We start from the raw sequence: 20840 nt of genomic DNA on the forward strand, positions 1-20840 counted from the left end.
TCCCCAGATATGAAATAATGAACTTTAAGAAGATGGGGAAGGATTTCTTTGACTACATAAATGTGGGCAGCTGGGACAACAGTGGGCTGAAGATCGATGACGATGAAATATGGCCCAGCAAAGATGGCCTCATCAAGTCGGTTTGCAGCGAACCCTGTGACAAGGGGCAGATAAAGGTGAAATATTAAACTGACACAGACATGCAGATACACACAAGCCTGTGCCTACTAGCACACGAGCTGGCCAACACATCAACACAAACCTGTTCTGGTATTAACACATACTACACACGTGTGCCCATATACACTCACACCCCTGACCAAAACAGTCAAACTGACGGTCTTGGTCTTTCTACTGTTAAAACACACATGGACAAGGGCATCCAGGTAGTGTAGCGGTCTATTCCATTGCCTACCAACAAGGGGATCGCCGGTCCGAATCCCTGCGTTACCTCCGGCTTGGTCTGGCATCCCTACAGACACAATTGGCCATGTCTGCAGGTGGGAAGCAGGACACGGGTATGTGTCCTGGTCGCTGCACTAGTGCCTCCTCTGGTCGGTCGGGGCACCTGTTCGGGGGGAGGGGACTGGGGGGAATAGCACGATCCTCCCACGCGCTACGTCCCCCTGGTGAAACTCCTCACTGTCAGGTGAAAAGAAGTGGCTGGTGACTCCACATGTATCAGAGGAGGCATGTGGTAGTCTGCAGCCCTCCCCGGATCAACAGAGGGGGTGAAGCAGCGACCGGGACGGCTCGGAAGAGTGCGGTAATTGGACGCACGCACACACACACACACATGTATGCAAATGCATGCACACACATACATGCACACATACACTTTGGCACACAAATAGTTACACAAAGACAAAGACAAAAAGCAAGCAGAAGTGGAGTGACTAGTCCAAACACACTCACAGGCAGACAAACACACTCGCAGGCAGACAGGCAGGCACTCTAATAGTCACATGCACACAAACACACATGCAGCTACATACAGACAAACACATGCAACGCTGGCTTCCTGAAATTGTACTCAGCGTTTTGAGGGCCTCTGCTCATCTGTTTTCGGTCCACAGTGTCTCTGTGCGTGTGTCATTTTGTCCGCGTGTTTCTCCCTCAGGTGATCCGTAAAGGTGAGGTGAGTTGCTGCTGGACCTGCACACCCTGTAAGGAGAATGAGTTTGTGTTTGACGAATACACGTGCAGAGCCTGCGACCTGGGCTCCTGGCCTACTGATGACCTCACAGGTTTGTGTGTGTGTGTGTGTGTGTGTGTGTGTGTGTGTGTGTGTGTGTGTGTGTGTGTGTGTTTGTCTGTGAGTGTGTGTGAGAGGGAGTGTTGACTTGGCATGCATGTGTACATACCAGTGTTCTCCTGTCCATGAATATGCAGTTGGGTGCCCTTGCCTTGAGGTGGCGTTGTCTAATCTAAATGAATTCATTGAGATTGTATCTCACTGGGGGCGGCACGGTGGCGCAGTGGTTAGCATGGTCGCCTCACAGCAAGAAGGTCCTGGGTTCGAGCCCCGGGGTAGTCCAACCTTGCGGGTCGTCCTCTGTGTGGAGGTTGCATGTTCTCTGCGTGGGTTTCCTCCGGGGGCGCCGGTTTCCTCCCACAGTCCAAAGACATGTAGGTCAGGTGACTCGGCCGTACTAAATTGTCCCTAGGTTTGAATCTGTGTGTGTTGGCCCTGTGATGGCCTGGCGGCCTGTCCAGGATGTCTCCCCGCCTGCCGCCCAGTGGCGGCTGGGGTAGGCTCTAGCATCCCTGCGACCCTGAGAGCAGGATAAGCAGTTTGGATAAAGGGTGGCTGGATGGATGTATCTGGCTGAGGAGTCAAAAACTCTTATTGGCCTTCCAGAGACCTTCCAGAGACCTTTTTGACCATACCGCTTACTGCAGTGGAAACATTCAGAAACACACATGTGGCTGTAGGGTGGAGGGGTGGCCTCATGGAGACCAGCCATCAGCAGGGGGCTTAAACCCCGATTTCAGAGAGCATCCTTCCTTTTGAAGCATCTTTTAGAAGGACGCTGAATCCAAATCTGCTCTGTCAGTGCTGTGCTATAGCCGACCCAGAGCCATGGCCTCTTTTTGGAGGGCAACTGAAGAGGGAACCTCCCATGGGCAGCCGAGGGATTATCATTTTTGCATGGCTACCGCATAGAAACTGCATGATGAATACAAAATGGAAGCAAACTAAAGTTGCCACTGATGTTTATTATGAGTGCTTGTGTGTGTGCACATGCACGCATGCATGCATGCATTTGTGTGTTTGCATGCATGTGTATGTGCATGCATATGTTTGTGTTTGCATGCATGTGTGTGTGCGCGCGTGTGTGTGTGTGTGTGTGTGTGTGTGTGTGTGTGTGAAGCGTAGAAGATAGTCACATTTTACCCTAATACGGTGCCCCCATCAGAGCCTATGATTAGAGTTACTCTAACAATTCTAGTAGAGAAACAGAGTTGAAGCCTGCCCTCTATCTCCATCCCCCCTCTCCCCAGCCTCATCCCACCCCGCTGCCGCCACCTCTCCTCCTCTTTCCCATTCCTTTAATTTGTTGCCGACGTGGTCACCGGTGTTGTAATTATTCTGTATTGAGAGCAATTTTCAGTGCGAATACTTTTTCAGCAGCAGTGAAGCCGTACTTGCCCTCCGGAGCTTTCCGCAGCCGCTGGATGTGGCTCCGCTACGCCTTCACGCGCTCATTATGCTGGCTCTTAGCGCCGCACGGAGCATCATGACTAAAACATGAGCTGTGCTGCACCGCAAACCCGGGATCTACTCCTTAACAGGGGGCAGAAGCCTCCGGAAAGTTAGAAAAAAAGGCAGGGAACAACTTTTGTGAGACAGGAGCGGCGACGAGCCAGTTGATACAGAAGAAAGCGAGAGGTGAAAGATGGCGCCCGCGGGAAGGCTCGTTTGTGTGTTTTGTCTGTCCATGGATGTGTGTTTGTACATCTGAGTTGGTGTGTGATGCAACTTTATGTAAGCGTGTGTGTGTGTGTGTGTGTGTGTGTGTGTTTACATGTGAGTGTTTGAAGGCATGTTTGCGTGTGCTTGTGGTTGTGTGTATTAGAACCGTTGCATTAACAATAACTGGTGTCAGTGTGCCCCAGTGGGGTTATGTTGAAGCAGTTGTGATGAGATGAAAACAAACTACATGCCCTGTTCCTCCAGCAGGCATTTTGATCTTCCTCCCTCAGGCCAGCCGGAAAGGATGAGGAGAGAGAGAGAGGGAGAGAGAGAGAGAGAGAGAGAGAGAGAGAGAGAGAGAGAGTAGAGTTGATGGGGGGGTCATCATGGGATGGAATTAAAGAGGAAGGCACGTTCTACATACTATGGATGACAGAGGGATGTGACGAGGGAATGCGACGAACGAGTCGGAGAAAAGAGCAAGTAGCGAGTGACTCAAAGCAGAAATCTGCACAGAGCCAGAGAGCAAGACAAAAGCTCAGAGATGGCGATGAAGAGGGGGCGCCAGAGGAGGCGACCATTAGCCATGGGATTTGGGCCTCTCTGCTGATCAGTAAAGTGTTTCTGTTGGAGTTTCAGGGCGTTTGATGGAGTCTGCCTCTAAACTCGACGCTGGCTGAACCGCCAACGAGCGGCCCTAACCCCTCGCTGCGGCCTGGTCTGAGATAAGACTGAGTGCTGGTCTCCACAAACCTCAGAGTCTTTTCAACAGTGGTGGAAGAAGTATTCAGAACTTTTACTTAAGTAAAAGAAGCAATACCACAGTGTAAAAATACTTTGTTACAAGTAAAGGCCCTGCATTCAAAACCGTACTTAAGTAAAAAGTACAAAAGTATTAGCATCACAATATACTTAAAGTAGCAAAAGTAAATGTACTCATTATGCATTTCAGAATCATATATGATATTATTGGACTATAATTATTGACGCTATTACGTGTTCATCACATCAGTGCTGCAGCTGTGAAATGTGGAGCTAATTTAAATTACTTTATATACTGCTGGGCAGCTTAGCCTATAACAAATATATCATTATTAGTTGATTTATTAATAATCTAAATCTGCAAAGTAACTATCAACTAGAGCTGTCAAATGTAGTGGAGTAAAACATACCATATTTCCCTCTGAAATGTAGTGGAGTAAAATTATAAAGTAGCATAAAATGGAAATACTAACGTAAAGTACAATTACCTCAAAATTGTACTTAAGTACAGTATTTGAGTAAATGTACTTAGTTACATTCCACCACTGCTTTTGAACTACAGTAGTGTGGCACAAAATTGCCATGCAAGCCAATGTTTTCAGACCTGAGGCAATTTGGGAAAGGCCGGGAGAACAAATAAGGGATTTTCAATTCCATCATCTTAATTTAAATGGGCCGTGGCGCTCAAGTCTGAAAAAGGCCATAAGGTGCCCCCCCCCTTAAGATTTCAAGTCATCCCCACAGCAAACTGCATAAAGTACAGAGCCATGCTCACATATTTGTGTATTTGGGTACAACAAATAATTCTATTTACTATTCGAGTGATCTGGGTGAGCTTTATCTACTACTACTACTACTACTACTTTCGGCTGCTCCCGTTAGGGGTCGCCACAGTGGATCATTCGTTTCCATTTCTTCCTGTCCTCTGCAGCTTCCTCTGTCACACCAGCCACCTGCATGTCCTCCCTCACCACATCCATAAACCTCCTCTTTGGCCTTCCTCTTTTCCTCTTCCCTGGCAGCTCCATATTCAGCATCCTTCTCCCAATATACCCAGCATCTTTCCACCACACATGTCCAAGCCATCTCAATCTTGCCTCTCTTGCTTTGTCTCCAAACTGTCCAACCTGAGCGGTCCCTCTAATATAATCGTTCCTAATCCTGTCCTTCTTCGTCACTCCCAGTAAAAATCCTAGCATCTTCAACTCTGCCACCTCCAGCTCCGCCTCCTGTCTTTTCGTCAGCGCCACTGTCTCCAAACCATACAACATAGCTGGTCTCACAACCATCCTGTAAACCTTCCCTTTAACTCTTGCTGGTACCCTTCTGTCGCAAATCACTCTTGACACTCTTCTCCACCCTGCCTGCACTCTCTTCTTCACCTCTCTCCTGCACTCCCCGTTACTTTGGACAGTTGACCCCAAGTATTTAAACACATATGCCTTCATCATTTCCATTCCTTGCATCCTGACCATTCCACCGTCCTCCCTCTCATTCATGCATAGGTATTCCGTCTTGCTCCTACTGACTTTCATTACTCTTCTCCCCAGTGCATACCTCCACCTCTCCAGGCTCTCCTCAACCTGCACCCTACTCTCACTACAGATCACAATGTCATCCGCGAAGATCATTGTCCATGGAGACTCCTGCCTGATCTTGTCCGTCAACCTGTCCATCACCATTGCAAGCAAGAAAGGGCTCAGAGCTGATCCTTGATGTAATCCCACCTCCACCTTGAACCCATCTGCCATTCCAACCGCACACCTCACCACTGTCACACTTCCCTCATACATATCCTGCACCACTCCTACATACTTCTCTGCTACTACCGACTTCCTCATACACTACCACACCTCCTCTTTCGGCACCCTGTTGTATGCTTTCTCTAAATCCACAAAGACACAATATAATTCCTGGCCTTCTCTATACTTCTCCATCAACATTCTCAAAGCAAATAATTGCATCTGTGGTGCTCTTTCGTGGCATGAAACCATACTGCTGCTCGCTAATCGTCACCTCTCCTCTTAACCTAGCTTCTATTACTCTTTCCCATATCTTCACGCTGTGGCTGATCAACTTTATACCTCTGTAGTTACTACAGTCCTGCACATCGCCCTTGTTCTTGAAAATCGGTACCAGTATGCTCCTTCTCCACTCCTCAGGCATCCTCTCCCTTTCCAAGATTGTGTTAAACAATCTAATTAAAAACCCCACTGCCATCTCTCCTAAACATCTCCATGCCTCCCCAGGTATGTCAGATGATGTGTTGACTAAGGGATTCTACTTCAAAGTAAAGTCCCTTAGTCAAAAGTTCTGGGTGAGCTTTATTAATAATTTTTTTTGGGGGGGGGGTTTCCCCAGTTGCACTTGGCCAATTACCCCACTCTTCTGAGCCATTCCGGTCATTGCTCCAACCCCTCTGCCGATCCGAGGAGGGCTGCAGACTACCACACGCCTCCTCTGATACATGTGGAGTCGCCAGCCGCTTCTTTTCACCTGACAGTGAGGAGTTTCGCCAGGGGGATGTAGCGCGTGGGAGGATCACGCTATCCCCCCAGTTCCTCCCCCCTGAGCAAGTGCCCCGACCAACCAGAGGAGGCGCTAGTGCAGCAACCAGGACACATACCCACATCCGGCTTCCCACCCGCATCCTCGTGTTGGTAGGCAACGGAATGGCCGCTACACTACCTGGACGCCCCCCCCCCCCTTTTTTTTTTGATCACACCCAAACTCATAGCAATATGAGTCAGTCTGTCCACAGTGGTGTGTGTTTAACTAGCCAGATTTACATGACGCTGCCTGGTCAGCAGACAGGCGCTAGGTGGCGTACGCCCTTGTGTGTCCGGTCCTCTATAATAAAATGGTTAAACTGCTTTCCTCACCATTCCCAGTGGTGTGGCGGGAAGATCAACAGCTGAACCAGTGTTGAGGATATTATAATTTATGTGGTATCCAGCCTCGTATCGAACTGACCGCCCGCCCTCGCCACACACCGCCAGCTACCCACTTCCTCCTCTTCCTCAGACCTGCAGCCACCTGACCTGGTGTCTGTCTGTCTCTCTCACCGGCCCCTCGGCTCCCATTCAGCAATTAGGCCATTTTTTCTGCCCCTGAACCCCAGTACATCGCTGATTTAATAAATGTTATTGGCTGTGTTAAAGACAAACCTATTAAATTACTCCATCGTTTTTAATGACTGCTGCGTCCATCCTACTAAACCTGTGTGCGTGTGTGTGTGTGTGTGTGTGTGTGTGTGTGTGTTACTCTATGTCCCTCGCGTGATGTCTCGACTGGCCGGATGGTAATTTCACAGAGCGTTACGGGGGATCGTAATTATAGCCGTCCCTGTAATTAATGGCACTTATCCGCCTGTCTCGGAAGAAGACAGCAACGGAAGGAGTGAGAGGGGGAGAGACGTGAGAAACATCCACAGGTTAGAGAGAGTGGGATAAAATGTAGGGCAGAAGGGAAGAGTATGGAGATGGAGGGTGTAACAGCGTTGAGGCACTCAGCCTTGCTACACCCTCCGTCTCCATATTCTCCCCGCAGACACGGCTGCTCTGTCTGTGTCTGCTGAGACCTGCACGAGTATGAAGATGGAGAGAGGGTCCCACGGCACAGGTGGGCCGACTGGATCCTCATTTGCCACGGATGAAGGAGAGGGGCAGAAAAAGGAGGAAAAAGCAGGCGTCCGGGTAGCGTGGTGGTCTGTTCCGTTGCCTACCAACGGGGATAGCGGGTTCGAATCCCCTTGTTACCGAGGGCGTCCCTACTGACACAATAGGCCGTGTCTGCGGGTGAGAAGCCAGATGTGGGTGGGTGTCCTGGTCGCTGCACTAGCGCCTCCTCTGGTCAGCCAGGGCGCCTGTTCGGGGGGGGGGGGGACTGGGGGAATTGCGTGTTCCCCCACGTGCTACGTCCCCCCTGGTGCAACTCCTCACTGTCTGGTGAAAAGAAGCGGATGGCGACTCCATGTGTGTCGGAGGAGACATGTGGTAGTCTGCAGCCCTCCTCGGATCAGCAGAGGGGGTGGAGCAGCGACCAGGATGGCTCGGAAAATTCGGGTAACTGGCCAAGTACACGAGAAAGGAGGAAAAGAAAAGGACGCTATTGACCCAGGACATGAAAGATGCAGTGAGGGACTGAAGGAGAGATGCCCGTGACAGAGAGGGAAGACAAGAATGGGGGGATTGAGTGGGGGACAGGACCGGGTGGGAGACAGACGGTGAGAGGGAGATAAAAGTGGGAGGAAGGGCGGACACAGGAGGAGGGGAAGGATGGAGAGAGTGGAGCAGAGCAGATTATAATAAACAGGGCATGTGAACTGGGAGGATGGCTGCAGGAGATAGTAAAAAAACTGTTGCGTAAAAGTCCAAATTAAAATTACATGTGGATTAAAACAAATCTATCTCATATATATATATATATATATATATATATATATATATATATATATATATATATATATATATATATATATATTCCTCATGTAACGGTTGCCTAATCTTGGTTTAATCATTCCCGTTGTTGCTTTAGAGATGTTTATTAATGGTGATTACCCCCCCCCCCAGGCTGTGACCCGATCCCAGTGGAGTACCTGCGGTGGGGGGATCCTGAGCCCATCGCAGCCGTGGTGTTTGCCTGTCTGGGTCTGATGGCCACTTTCTTCGTCACGGCGGTCTTCATCAGGTGACACGTCGCTGTACTCTCTCTGCACGCGCCGTATGCATTTCTGTGCGTCTTTGTGGGTGCAATATATGCACGTGTGTATGTGCTATGATGTGTGTCTCTGTGTTCAGATTCAGGGACACTCCTGTGGTGAAATCGTCCAGCCGAGAGCTGTGCTACATCATCCTGGCGGGGATCTGCCTGGGTTACCTGTGTACCTTCACCCTCATAGCCAAACCCCATGCCATCCACTGCTACCTCCAGCGTCTGGGGATAGGCCTTTCACCCGCCATGAGCTATTCTGCCCTCGTCACCAAGGTAACTTCTGCAGCCTGGACAGGCGGAAACAGAGAAACACACACACACACACGCTGTACCTTTCAGCTGGAGGCAAGGCTAGTTCAGTACTTGCACCAAGCAGGAACCCAGAGGGCCCATATCTTCAGGATGCTGGAGGTGTTATGTCTTATTTACTGTCTGTAGAGAAGCAGCTATACCCTGAGCGCCGGCCTGCCAGCTCTCTATTCCGCTCTGCTCTAATAGGAGAGATGGGCTGTCAGGGAGCGACCCTTGACAGCCCATCTCTCTTGGTAGAACAAACTTGGCTTGTGAGGACATCCTGACCGGTCCCCTTACTTCTTCAAGCCGTCTGTACTTGTAAGGCTGGTACTTTGGTTTCAGGTTAATTTTAGGATTAGGTTAAGGTTAATGTGAGGGTTAAGGTTATACATGTAGTGCTGATGGTTAGTATTGGGGTTAGGGGTAAAGGAATGAATGTTGTCACTGAGGGTCCTCACACGTATAGAAGTATCAACATGTGTGTGGGTGTGTGGGGGGGGTGTATGTATCGTGAGATAGTGTAGATTTTCCCTCAGCCATGAGCTGCTGTGCCTTGGTCAAGAAGCGGGGAGCTAGCTGGATGATGTATGGGATTAATAGAGAGCGGTTCGGAGAGAGGGATGGATGGGGATAGGGGCTAGGGAACCGAGTGACGGGCTGTCATAGAGCATATGCATGTCTCCTGCCATGAGTTATTCAGCCTTGCCATCAGGACCAGGGAAGGTTGGCGGAGACTGAAGTGCAAGAGAACAGGGTAAGAGTAGCAGATATCCTTACATCACAACAGATGTTGAATATGTAACAGGACTGTGGATATATTTTGAATCCCATCCCATTTATTTATTTTTATTTATTTATTTATTTATTTGGGGGGGGGGTTTCTCCCTTATTATATCCGGTCAATTACCCCACTCTTCCGAGCCGTCCCGGTCTCTGCTCCACCCCCTCTCCTGATCCGGGGAGGGCTGCAGACTACCACATGCCTCCTCCGATACATGTGGAGCCGCCAGCCGGAGTAGCGCATGGTAGGATCACGCTATTCCCCCCCCCCGAACAGGCGCCTCGACCGACCAGAGGAGGCGCTACTGCAGCGACCAGGACACATCCCCACATCCGGCTTCCCACCCGCAGACACGGCCAGTCGTGTCTTAAAGGGATGCCCGACCAAGCTGAAGGTAACACGGGGATTCGAACCACCTATCCCCGTGTTGGTAGGTAACGGAACAGACCGCTACGCTACCCGGACGCCCCCTCCCATCCCATTTATATGTACATTTTCAACACTTCGATGATTTTTTTTTGTAACATTTCCCAACATGTTCCATCAATCCATAAGCGTAGGTGCAGTGGTAAAGAATGCTGCAGTACGCCGAAGCGCAGCATCGGAGTACTCCTGGCTTCCGCATAACGCACATTGCTTGTGTTTGATCTGACCCCAGACCAACCGCATCGCACGGATCCTGGCTGGCAGCAAGAAGAAGATCTGTACCAAAAAGCCTCGCTTCATGTCCGCCTGCGCCCAGCTCATCATCGCCTTCCTGCTCATACTGCTCCAGCTGAGCATCATCGTAGCTCTGTTCCTCATGGAGCCGCCACAGGTAGGCCGGGCCCCGTGGTTAGCTAGCGCCTGGAAGACACAAGCACAGACAGACGGGTGGCTTGATAGACAGACACTCAGACACAGAGACAGACAGAGAAGGGAGATGTGCTCGGTAATTGCACAGAATGAGTCAAAGTTACCTTGTGATGAACCTCTTTTTATATCTGGAGAGTTATGATTGCCAGCCTCTTGCATCATCTCTTCTATTCACCGTCTCTCTGATTGCTCATCGAGGCTGTTTGTAGTCCTAATTCTCTCTGCATCATCAGAGGTTTGTTATAGCCCACCCTCACAGGATTGAACCATAACACTTTAATGTCCCCATTCGCTATCTTGGGTTGTTTTTATCTTTTTGGACCAGTATTTTTTTGTAGCAAGGATTTACAAGAACATCTTTAGGTTACGTGACCCATGTGACCACAACTATGACTGTTTTGGCTGGAGAACAGAAATAATATGCTTATTTTCTAAATCAGTCTAGTGTGTTTCCTAGCCAAATAGCCCATACGGTGATCATCACATCTCATACTGTGGAAATATCTAAAACTGGGGCCCCACAGTACTTACGCAAGCATCCATTTCTGTTATGCAGAGCCACACACCCCTATTTTACTTTTCAGGAGCAACTGAGATATCATGTGCCAGGGCTATTTTTGAGTCAAAGTATGTTCTATGCCCGCAGCAACATGACGGTATAAATTTCTGACAGTGTCTCGTTTGCCACGGTTAGTAAGGCATCATATAATTTATTTGCACCATTTTTTCGCCCGTAGGCAGCAGTACTGGAACAGCTGTCTCGACTCTAATCGCGGTTTGGTTCTTTCACATTTCAGCAGTTCTGACATCAGAATTTTGCGGGGGAGACGGCGACATGACACTTGTGTAGTAGCCCGGGCCAACTTTCTGTCCCTGCAGCATTAAAACGCTGTCTTTACTCCCCTGTCACTCCAGGTGATACATGACTACCCCAGCATCCGCCAGGTCAACCTCATCTGTAATACCACTAACCTGGGAGTGGTGGCCCCGCTCGGATACAACGGCTTACTCATCCTCAGCTGCACCTTCTACGCCTTCAAGGTACTGGCTAGTCTGACTGCATTGGTGCACAATACACAGCAGAAATATAACAAAACCTGTTAGGAAAAAATAGTGTGTCCCCCCCCCCCCCGTTTTTTTTTCTCCCCAATTGTACCTGGCCAATTACCCTGCTATTCCGAGCCATCCCGGTCTTTGCTCCAACCCCTCTGCTGAGTCGGGGAGGGCTGCAGACTACCACATGCCTCCTCCGATACATGTGGAGTCGCCAGCCGCTTCTTTTTACCTGACAGTGAGGAGTTTCACCAGGGGGACATTGCGCATGGGAGGATCACGCTATTTCCCCCCTCCCCCAAACAGGCGCCCCAACCGACCAGAGGAGTAGCTAGTGCAGTGACCAGGACACATACCTACACCCAGCTTCCCACCCGCAAACACGGTCAATTGTGTCTGTAGGGACGCCCGACCGAGCCGGAGGTAACACGGGGATTCGAACCGGCGATCCCCATGTTGGTAGGCAGCAGAATAGACCGCTATGCTACCCGGATGCCCTAAAACAGTGTCTTTTAATCTTTTTGGTCAGTCAGTGTGCCTTAAAATCACCAGGAGGATAAACCAAATAAACTTGTGGTTCATATTTTTATTGAAATGCTGAATTTTCCCCTCTGGCCAAAGCATCCTCTCCAGTAATACTTTAAGTGTAGTTAACAACTTAACCACATGCATTGGGCAACTTGAATGAATGGATTTCACTCAACTGGGGACATAAACGTATTCAGTGAATTGACGACCCTGCACTGTATTTAACTCCATTTGACCATTTGAATTACATGAAAACTAACAATATATGACTAGTTTTCTACAAAAAGAAATATGAAAGATGACAGTTAATGTAGGGGGCTGTCTAAAAATCCCAAAGCCCCGGTACCCCGAGTGCATATAGATAGATAGATAATCCAGTGATTCAAATAAATTAGCTCAAAAGATGGATAGATAGACAGAGATAAAGGTTTTAATGTGGTTACTGAAGCTCGAACCCGTGTCGTGCTGCCTGCATGATAACAGGATTCGGAGGCGTGATTTACATGCTCTTTCAGCTTGGATGAGCCTGGGCAGTCTTTGAACATAACAAATGAGTTCTTTTCCAGCAGACTCATTCAAGGGTGAATGTTTGGGTTTTGGCGGCCTGCTTTCTTCCATTTTCTACAGAGCACAATGAGGGCAGCAGAGTGGAAGCGGTGAAGTTAAAGAGAAAGAGAAAAGTGAAAGAAAACGGAAAACGGAAAACCTCTGCAACCCGTACGAAATCAATCACACGAGTTTATGAGCGCAGCGGCCTTGACTGAGCTAACCAGCTGTCGGTATTTTGGATGGAAAGTCGTGACTCCACGTTTGCACCAAAGGGTGATCTGTGTTATACCGCCACTTTCCTTTAAAGGTTTTAGGTCTGCTGTCCACATCAGGAATCGGGAATATTTGTCATTTCATTCCATGCACCTGTGCACATGAAAAGAAATGAAAGAAAGAAACGCAGTGCAACACAAAGCCCAAAACACATATCCAAACTACAAGAACACATATATCCAAACTACAAAAAACTACAAAAACTACAAAATGCATATATCCAACATATCAAAAATAAATAAATAAATAAAATTCACTGTCCAAGAGAGTGAATGCCAGGATGACTGTCGGAACTGCCGGTCTGCATGGGCTAGCAGTTAGCTTAGCCTGCCCCGCTTCCGCGTCCTGTCAAGCCGCCCTCAGTTTTTCCTCTTTGGGCGCAGCTCTAGGCAGGGCCGTGGTCCCTGGGCCCACAGGACAGAAAACCAGGCTCTCCCAGCCATCAAGTGAAGACATAAACTTAGACGTGGACAAAGACACTGCATGGACGGTACTGGGTGAGGCCGCTGCAAACATGAATTCGTGTCGCCATCTTCCCACAATGGCAGCGGTGTCAGGGTGAAAGTCAGCAACCAAATCAGTGCTACAATCTGAATGCTGTGGCGTGATATTATTCCGGTCTGATTGTTTAAAAAAAGAAAAAAAAAAGCTTGGGGTGTCTTCTTCTGCCATGTTTCCATTTGTGCTAAACTGCATAGTACGCTGTACATATCTCAGCAACAATCAAAACCCAACTCGAGAATTTGTGTTTTTGATTCTATCTCCCCCTTTCCATTTTCCCTCTCTCCATCTCTTCTTCATCCTGTCTTTCTCTGTTCTCCACCTCCTCTGTCCTCCTGCCTCCCTCTCCTAGACGCGCAACGTCCCGGCAAATTTCAACGAGGCTAAGTACATAGCCTTTACCATGTACACCACCTGTATTATCTGGCTGGCCTTCGTACCCATTTACTTTGGCTCCAACTACAAGATCATCACCATGTGCTTCAGTGTCAGCCTCAGCGCAACTGTGGCCCTCTGCTGCATGTTTGTACCCAAGGTAAAGATCATGTCTGCTACTGGTCGTGAAAGGAGAGGCGAGCCTCACAGCTTTCCTTAGGTTTGTCTGATGTTTGTTTGGACAGAGGAGGGGCAGAAATGCTTTAAAATTTAACAGATCATGGTGGCACGGTGGCGCAGTGCTTAGCACAGTCACCTCGCAGCAAGAAGGTCCTGGGTTTGACCCCCGGGGTAGTCCAACCTTGGGGGTTGTCCCAGGTCATCCTCTGTGTGGAGTTTGCATGTTCTCCCCGTGTCTACATGGGGTTTCTTCCGAGTGCTGCAGTTTCCTCCCACAGTCCAAAGACATGTCGATCAGGGGAATCGGCTATACTAAATTGTCCCTAGGTGTGTGTGTGTGTGGGTGGGCCCTGTGATGGCCTGGCGGCCTGTCCAGGGTGCCTCCCCACCTCCCGCCCAGTGACTGCTGGGATAGGCTCCAGCATCCCCATGACCCTGAGAGCAGGCTAAACGGTGTGGATAATGGATGGCTAGATGGTCATGTGACCATGGTAGGCTCAATATGGACAGAAGACAGTACTTCTTGAATTTAAAACTTCTTTCATGGAAACAATTGAGTGTTCTTCTACTTTACAGCTGTTGACAACTTCGATGACATTCAAATACGTTTTTTGACTTGTCCCACGTCAGGTGTACATCATCCTGGCCAAGCCTGAGCGTAATGTGCGCAGTGCCTTCACCACCAGCACAGTGGTACGCATGCACGTGGGCGACGGCAAGTCATCCTCAGCCGCTAGTCGCTCCTCCAGTCTGGTCAACCTGTGGAAACGGAGGGGATCTGCTGGAGAGACACTCAGGTGTGTGCTCGTTTGTGTGTGTGGGTGTGTGTGGGTGTGCGCACGCCTGCATGCATGTTTGTGTGTACTACAGAATTGTTGGCAAGGTCAGTACCTGGTTGGTTGTAAGAGTCTAAAAGCCTCCTACAGACTGTGCGATTTGGACCGTCTCAGACAAAAGATGACTAAACGTGGCAATATCTTTGGTTGCGGCTCCAAAGCGGTGGTCCTACGTCGCACTGTGAGACAGGTCCAAAGACGGCCATTATTACGGTCTTGCGACCGAAGATAATCTGGGACTTAAGTCTGACAGTGTGAGAAATTTAGGATGACCATCTCACAATGCGACGGTTCCTACGACTTACGTCAATGGTACCCAACCCTGCTCCTGGAGAGCTATTCTCCTGCCGGTTTTCACTCCAACCCTGATTTAACACAGCTGATTCAATTAATGAAGGTCTTGGTCAGTAGGTAGTCAGTAGAATCAGGTGTGTTAAATTAGGGTTGGAGCGAAAACCGGCAGGATGGCGTAGCTCTCCGGGAGCAGGCTTGGGGACCACTGACCTACGTCTACTCAGAGCCCTAGAAAGAGAGCGTTACGTCAGTGAGGGGTCAGAACGCGAGAGGGTCACGTGGTTCATGTAGCCGACGAATAGTTCCGAACGAAGCTTGGCGGGTCATTTAAATGAACTGCTTAGCCGCGATTTCTGGTAACTACTGACCAATATTTTCAGATTTGTACATTTATATATAGATATAGATATATTCCAACGTGACGCATATTCTATGCGCATGTGTAGGAACATTATTGTCGCGATAATGTTTTTAGAATTGCTATAATTTCCTCTGAAAAGGAAGAACGTGGACAGTAAACTGGCTAACTTTACTTACGTTCTTAACTAGCAAACATGCCTGTAAATTAACCTTTGATTAATGCGAGAAACGTACCTTCGCCATGGAAATCCCATTGCCCCGGGTCGCACTGTTTGGAACTATCCGGGGCTCCCATGATCCGCCATTGCTGTTTAATAATTGGCCCATTGACGTCTACGGAGTTGACGCAACTCTCCCTTTCTAGGGCTCTGCGTCTGCTAACCAACCAGCAGGAATGCAGCGCGGGATGACGCGCTGATCAACGCGACGCAGAATCTTTGCTGGCGCTAAACGCAGATAAACAGACTGTTAGTATCCGTGAACACGATGCGACGGATTCAACAAAACGAGCTGCGGAGACCATTAAAAGGACTCGATTCCTGCTCGGCGTCATGTTTGCTCTACCAGCGGCGTAGGTTGATTAACGCGCGCTGATGCGGCACGCGCGCTGATGACGTTTTTATGGACTTGCGACGTAGCCTGCGCTTCAGTAGGCGTCATCGTACAGTCTACATACGTCAAACTTGATGTCGTACCCAAGTTTATTAGGTCCATATCGCACAGTGTGGCTTGCAGTAAACTTATAGGATTGCTAAAATCGCACAGTCTGTAGGAGGCTTGAGACCATTTCAGTAATGGTGCCACTCCATGACCATTTAGGAGTGTGTGTGTGCATGTGTGTGTGCGTGCGTGTGTGTGTGTGTGTGTGTGTGTGTGTGTGTGTGTGTGTGAATCCACTAAGAGATTTTATCCTCTAGACTCCCCCACATCTCTCTCTCGAGTGTTTCTCTGCCCCTAACATGAACCCGACTTGAACTGCAGACAATTGCGTAATGGAGGCAAGGTGAAGAGGTGAAGGAGTCTATGGGCTGTGTCTATTGAATCACTTGTATCGGCTCAGGACCACAACCTGCCAGAAACCTCCCTTACAGCCGTGTTACTGTCTGGAAAATATGCAATAAATAGTAAAGTGGAGTGGATTCACTATGCCTTTTTAATAATAATAATAAAAAAAGTGACAGAGTGGTTGAAAAGAGGGCAGCAAACAGAGAAGGTGATGGGACGGGGGAACAACGAAAGGGAGATGAAGGAGGTAAGGGAGCAGAGAGACAGAACGGAAGGTCAGAGGGAGGGACAGACAGGTGAGAAGTGGAAGCAATGGCAAAAGGAGGAGAGAGAGAATGTGTGAGGAGCTGTGTGAAGGGGAAAGAAGTAACAGCTTCCAGGTAGCCAAGCGGCGGGCCATCCACAAGACGTCTAAAGGGACAACGGACCTATCAAAGGACTCAAAGGGAGCAACGGACCACCATTTGCTCGGAATATAAAGACTGAAAAAAAGACAGGAACACATTTTCATTTGTCAGCAGGTTACTCCAGCTCCTCCTGCTGGGTAAGCAAAGATTTCAATCCCGGCCGTATGAGAAAAGTCAGCGCCACTCCCGTGTTCGTCCCTCTCCATCTCCTCGCATCCTGTCTTCCTCTGTGTGTGTGGGTGAGTGACAGGGCTGTCTGTCTCCTCCATGCAGCACTGCAGGCTGCTGCTTCTGAGCTGCTGTGACTGGTTAGCTCCACACAGACACACATACACACACACACACACACACACACAAAGCCATTAGTCAGTGGACCAAGAGAAAAACCTTCAGAATGTGACATTTAAATACAGTAAAATGTGCCTAAAAATGTGTTTTATATTCCTAAAGTGGGCGGCACAGTGGCGCAGTGGTTAGCGCAGTCACCTCACAGCAAGAAGGTCCTGGGTTCGAGCCCCGGGGCAGTCCAACCTTGGGGGGTCGTCCTGGGTCATCCTCTGTGTGGAGTTTGCATGTCCTCCCCGTGTCTGCGTGGGTTTCCTTCCAAAGTCATGTAGGTCAGGTGAATCGGCCATACTAAATTGTCTCTACGTGTGTGTGTGTGTGTGTGTGTGTGTGTGTGTGTGTGTGTGTGTGTGTGTGTGTGTGTGTGTGTGTGTGTGTGTGTCAGCCTTGTCCAGGGTGTCTCCCTGCCTGCCACCCAATGACTGCTGGGTTAGGCTCCAGCATCCCCTTGACCCTGAGTAAGGAATAGTGGTTTTGATAATGGATGGATGGATGGATGGATGGATATTCCTAAAGTCCAAACATGTATATGTGGTCACAGTATTGAGTACATTCTAAGCATGTGTTGGCTCCTTCCACTTTGGAGGCCGCTACAAAACGGCCTCCAAAGTGGAAGGAGCCCTTGTAAAATGTCACAAATCAAATGCTTTTTAAGAAGCCGGTTTAATTCCTCTTTTCCACAACATGCATCTTGTTGTTGCACTTCCTGCCGTTGTGCATACTGGCTATGGAAATCACTGACGATCCAAGCAACTGACAGTGTGTGAGTGCGTGTGTGTATACATTTGCATGTGTGTTTGTGTGTACATGCACACACACACTCAGGTGTGTGTGTGCGTTCATATGGGTGTCTACAGGGCCATGAGAGTTATTCTCACCTCCAGCCATGGTACGTAGTTTAATCAAAGGATCCAGCAGATTAATCACACTAATTAACCTGACAAAAGAGGTGAGAGGATGACAGTGTGTGTGGGTGTGTGTGTGTGGGGGGGGGGTTACTTTGACTTATGGGAAGTGGAGATGAGTGTAAAATGTGGACGGGATATAGAAAATGAAAAACACAGCTGGGTAAAAATAGAGGGATGAACAGAATAGTAATGTAATCTTTCGGGGTGTTATCTGTGTCCAGTTGGTATTTTTAGGCGGAGACAGAGGAGGTGAGGTTTTCGACTTTCTGTCATCACTCTCTCCTCTCAGCAGCTCTGAAGAATTAGAAGTGTGATACACTTTCTAATTCTGCACAACCCCTTTGGTTTGCTGTTGTCAACCTGCATTGCTAGGTTTCAAAATAGCTGCCCCCTTATCTGTCAAGCCTAACCCGTCCATCATGAATATTCATGCTTCAGCCTCACATCTCTAAAGGAGCCGTACTTATTGAAGGATATACTGGCCCTGTGATGGCCTGGCGGCCTGTCCAGGGTGTCTCCCCGCCTGCCGCCCAATGACTGCTGGGATAGGCTCCAGCATCCCTGCCACCCTGACAGCAGGGATTGGATAATGGATAGATAGATGGATGGATACTGGAGGAGGGCTGGCTTAGCTGTTGGCTTGCTGTCATAAGGATAGTTACAGCACACTTGGGAAGGTAAACGTTATGGACCTTCTAAGTCAATTTGAGTCCTTCAGGCTTTCTGGAATAGGACTCTTGAATCAAATGCTCTTCTTAAAATGTGTTGAATACTGAACGTAAAAGTATCACAGGACATTGCTGATAAATGGAAAAAAGGATTTACTACATAGTCATGTCAAGAATTATGCAACTGTTGGGGTCGTCCGGGTAGCATAGCAGTCTATTCCGTTGCCTAACAACACGGGGATCACCGGATCGAATCCTCGTGTTACCTCGGGCTCGGTCGGGCGTCCCTACATAAACAATTAGCCGTGTCTGCGGGTGGGGAGCCGGATGTGGGTATGTGTCCTGGTCGCTGCACTAGCACCTCCTCTGGTCGGTTGGGGCGCCTGTTCTTGGGGAGGGGGGGACTGGGGGGAATAGCAGGATCCTCCCACGCACTACGTCCCCCTGGCGAAACTCCTCACTGTCAGGTGAAAAGCAGCGGCTATCGGAGGAGGCATGTGGTAGTCTGCAGCCCTCCCCGGATCAGCAGAGGGGGTGTGGAGCAGCGAACGGGGCGGCTCTGAAGAGTGGGGTAATTGGCCGGATTCAATTGGGAAGAAAAAAAGGGGGGGGTTTAGCCGTGGTTGACTGTATGCATATCAGTGATAACATGCTGAAGCAGCAACCAGGTCCCTGCAGGATTTTCTTCCTGGGTGGGTTGACAGTTTTGTTGTGTTGTTTTGACTTAGACTCCATATTTGGCTGCACCTGCAACAGAGGATTAACATATAAAATGACATTCTACATCTTAAAGAAAAAGGTTTAGTTTCATTCATTACTCACCCTTATGCAAAACTTGAGCATTTCAAAAATGGTTTGTAATCGTTTCCACGGGGGCTTCTTTGGAGGGAGAAAAGCTTCTGTAATTTGAGCTGCAAGTCGATTGTTGCTTTACAACTTGTCGCCCAGGTTATATTATCTCATCTTTGCAACAATAAAGCGCTCCATAATTGGGAAAACTGGACCAACCAAATAAAATCAACCAAGATGATATTCTTTAAGACACATGCAAACTGTAGAATACTTGTGCTTGTATTGTTGCTCTGTACCAACTTGTCCCGGCTCCACTTTCCATCTCTTTTCCTCCTCTTCCTTCTCGTCACACAGCTCCAATGGGAAGTCGGTTTCCTGGGCACAGACGGAGCGCAGCAGCTCACGTGGTAACCACCTGTGGCAGCGCCTCTCCTTCCACATCAAGAAGAAGGAGAACAACCAGACTGCTGTCATCAAACCCTTCTCCAAGACCCCTGAGGGACGCTACTGCGGAGGAGGAGACCTGCCCCCCCACGAACCTCTGCCCTCCCTTCCCGCCCACCCACATGCAGGTACTGACAAGACGCTGTACGAGCTATCCGAAGCCGAAGAGAGATACCCGGTAACCTACCAGCCGCAGACTCCTTCACCCATCAGCACTGTGAGCCAGAGACTCGGAGCGGGTTTAGCGGCTGGGTTGGGAGAGGAGCCCCAGGTACTTGGCGTGCCAAAGTACATAAGTCATAGCGGCGGCGGTAATGGCATTGGCGGCGATAATGGCTGTGGCAGCAACGGCGGTGGTGGTTGTGTCGTTGCCGGGGGCGATGGTCACATGGGTGCCGGAGGTGCCATCGCGGGGGAGTGTCAGAGTTCCCTAATGGATCAGATCAGCTGCGTGGTGAACCGCTTCACTGCCAACATCAGCGAGCTCAACAGCATGATGCTTTCGTCCTCGCCGACGCACGCTCACACACACCCGCCCGCTGCCTCGCACCCCACCGACCCTTACCTATTACCCCGGGAGCTCCACATGCCCCCCACCCTCACTACCTACGCCGATGTGCAGCCCCTGCCTCCCGTCGAATCAGGCTTGGGCGGGCGGGTTGGCTGCCTCCCCCACCCCATCCCTCCTTCTCATTCACCGTACCCTCTGCCGCCCCACCCTCACCCCCAGGCCTCCCCCGCGCCCTCTCCAGTGCGAGGAGGCCTCGTTACCTGCCTCACAGACTCCCCGCTGAGGAGGGTGGAGTTAGAGGAGGAGCTCATGGCCTTGACTCCTCCCTCCCCTTTCCGCGATTCTCTGGCGTCCAGCAGTGGCTCCCCGGTCTTGGAGATGGGTCTGTGTCTACCCCCGGCTCCCTCCCACCCTCCCCCGTCTCCCCCCTCGCCCAGGTACAGCACACTGACTCTCAGAAACTACAGTCAGAGTTCTTCCTCACTGTGA

At 49.6% G+C, this 20840-nt stretch overlaps 1 protein-coding gene across 1 annotated transcript in view; it reads left to right on the top strand.

Moving 5' to 3' along the window:
* The window catches only part of grm5b (glutamate receptor, metabotropic 5b), a 110478-nt gene extending 89638 nt beyond the window's left edge, over positions 1-20840 (top strand). The window contains exons 9-17 of the mRNA XM_056282965.1: positions 8-176; positions 1121-1247; positions 8251-8368; positions 8479-8665; positions 10126-10284; positions 11238-11363; positions 13579-13761; positions 14412-14578; positions 19751-20840. Of these exons, the coding sequence (XP_056138940.1) occupies positions 8-176; positions 1121-1247; positions 8251-8368; positions 8479-8665; positions 10126-10284; positions 11238-11363; positions 13579-13761; positions 14412-14578; positions 19751-20840 (2326 nt within the window). The remainder of the gene's footprint in view (positions 1-7; positions 177-1120; positions 1248-8250; positions 8369-8478; positions 8666-10125; positions 10285-11237; positions 11364-13578; positions 13762-14411; positions 14579-19750) is intronic.

Source organism: Lampris incognitus, chromosome 7 (genome assembly GCF_029633865.1).
Source record: "Lampris incognitus isolate fLamInc1 chromosome 7, fLamInc1.hap2, whole genome shotgun sequence".
NCBI classification, from domain to species: Eukaryota; Metazoa; Chordata; class Actinopteri; order Lampriformes; family Lampridae; genus Lampris; species Lampris incognitus.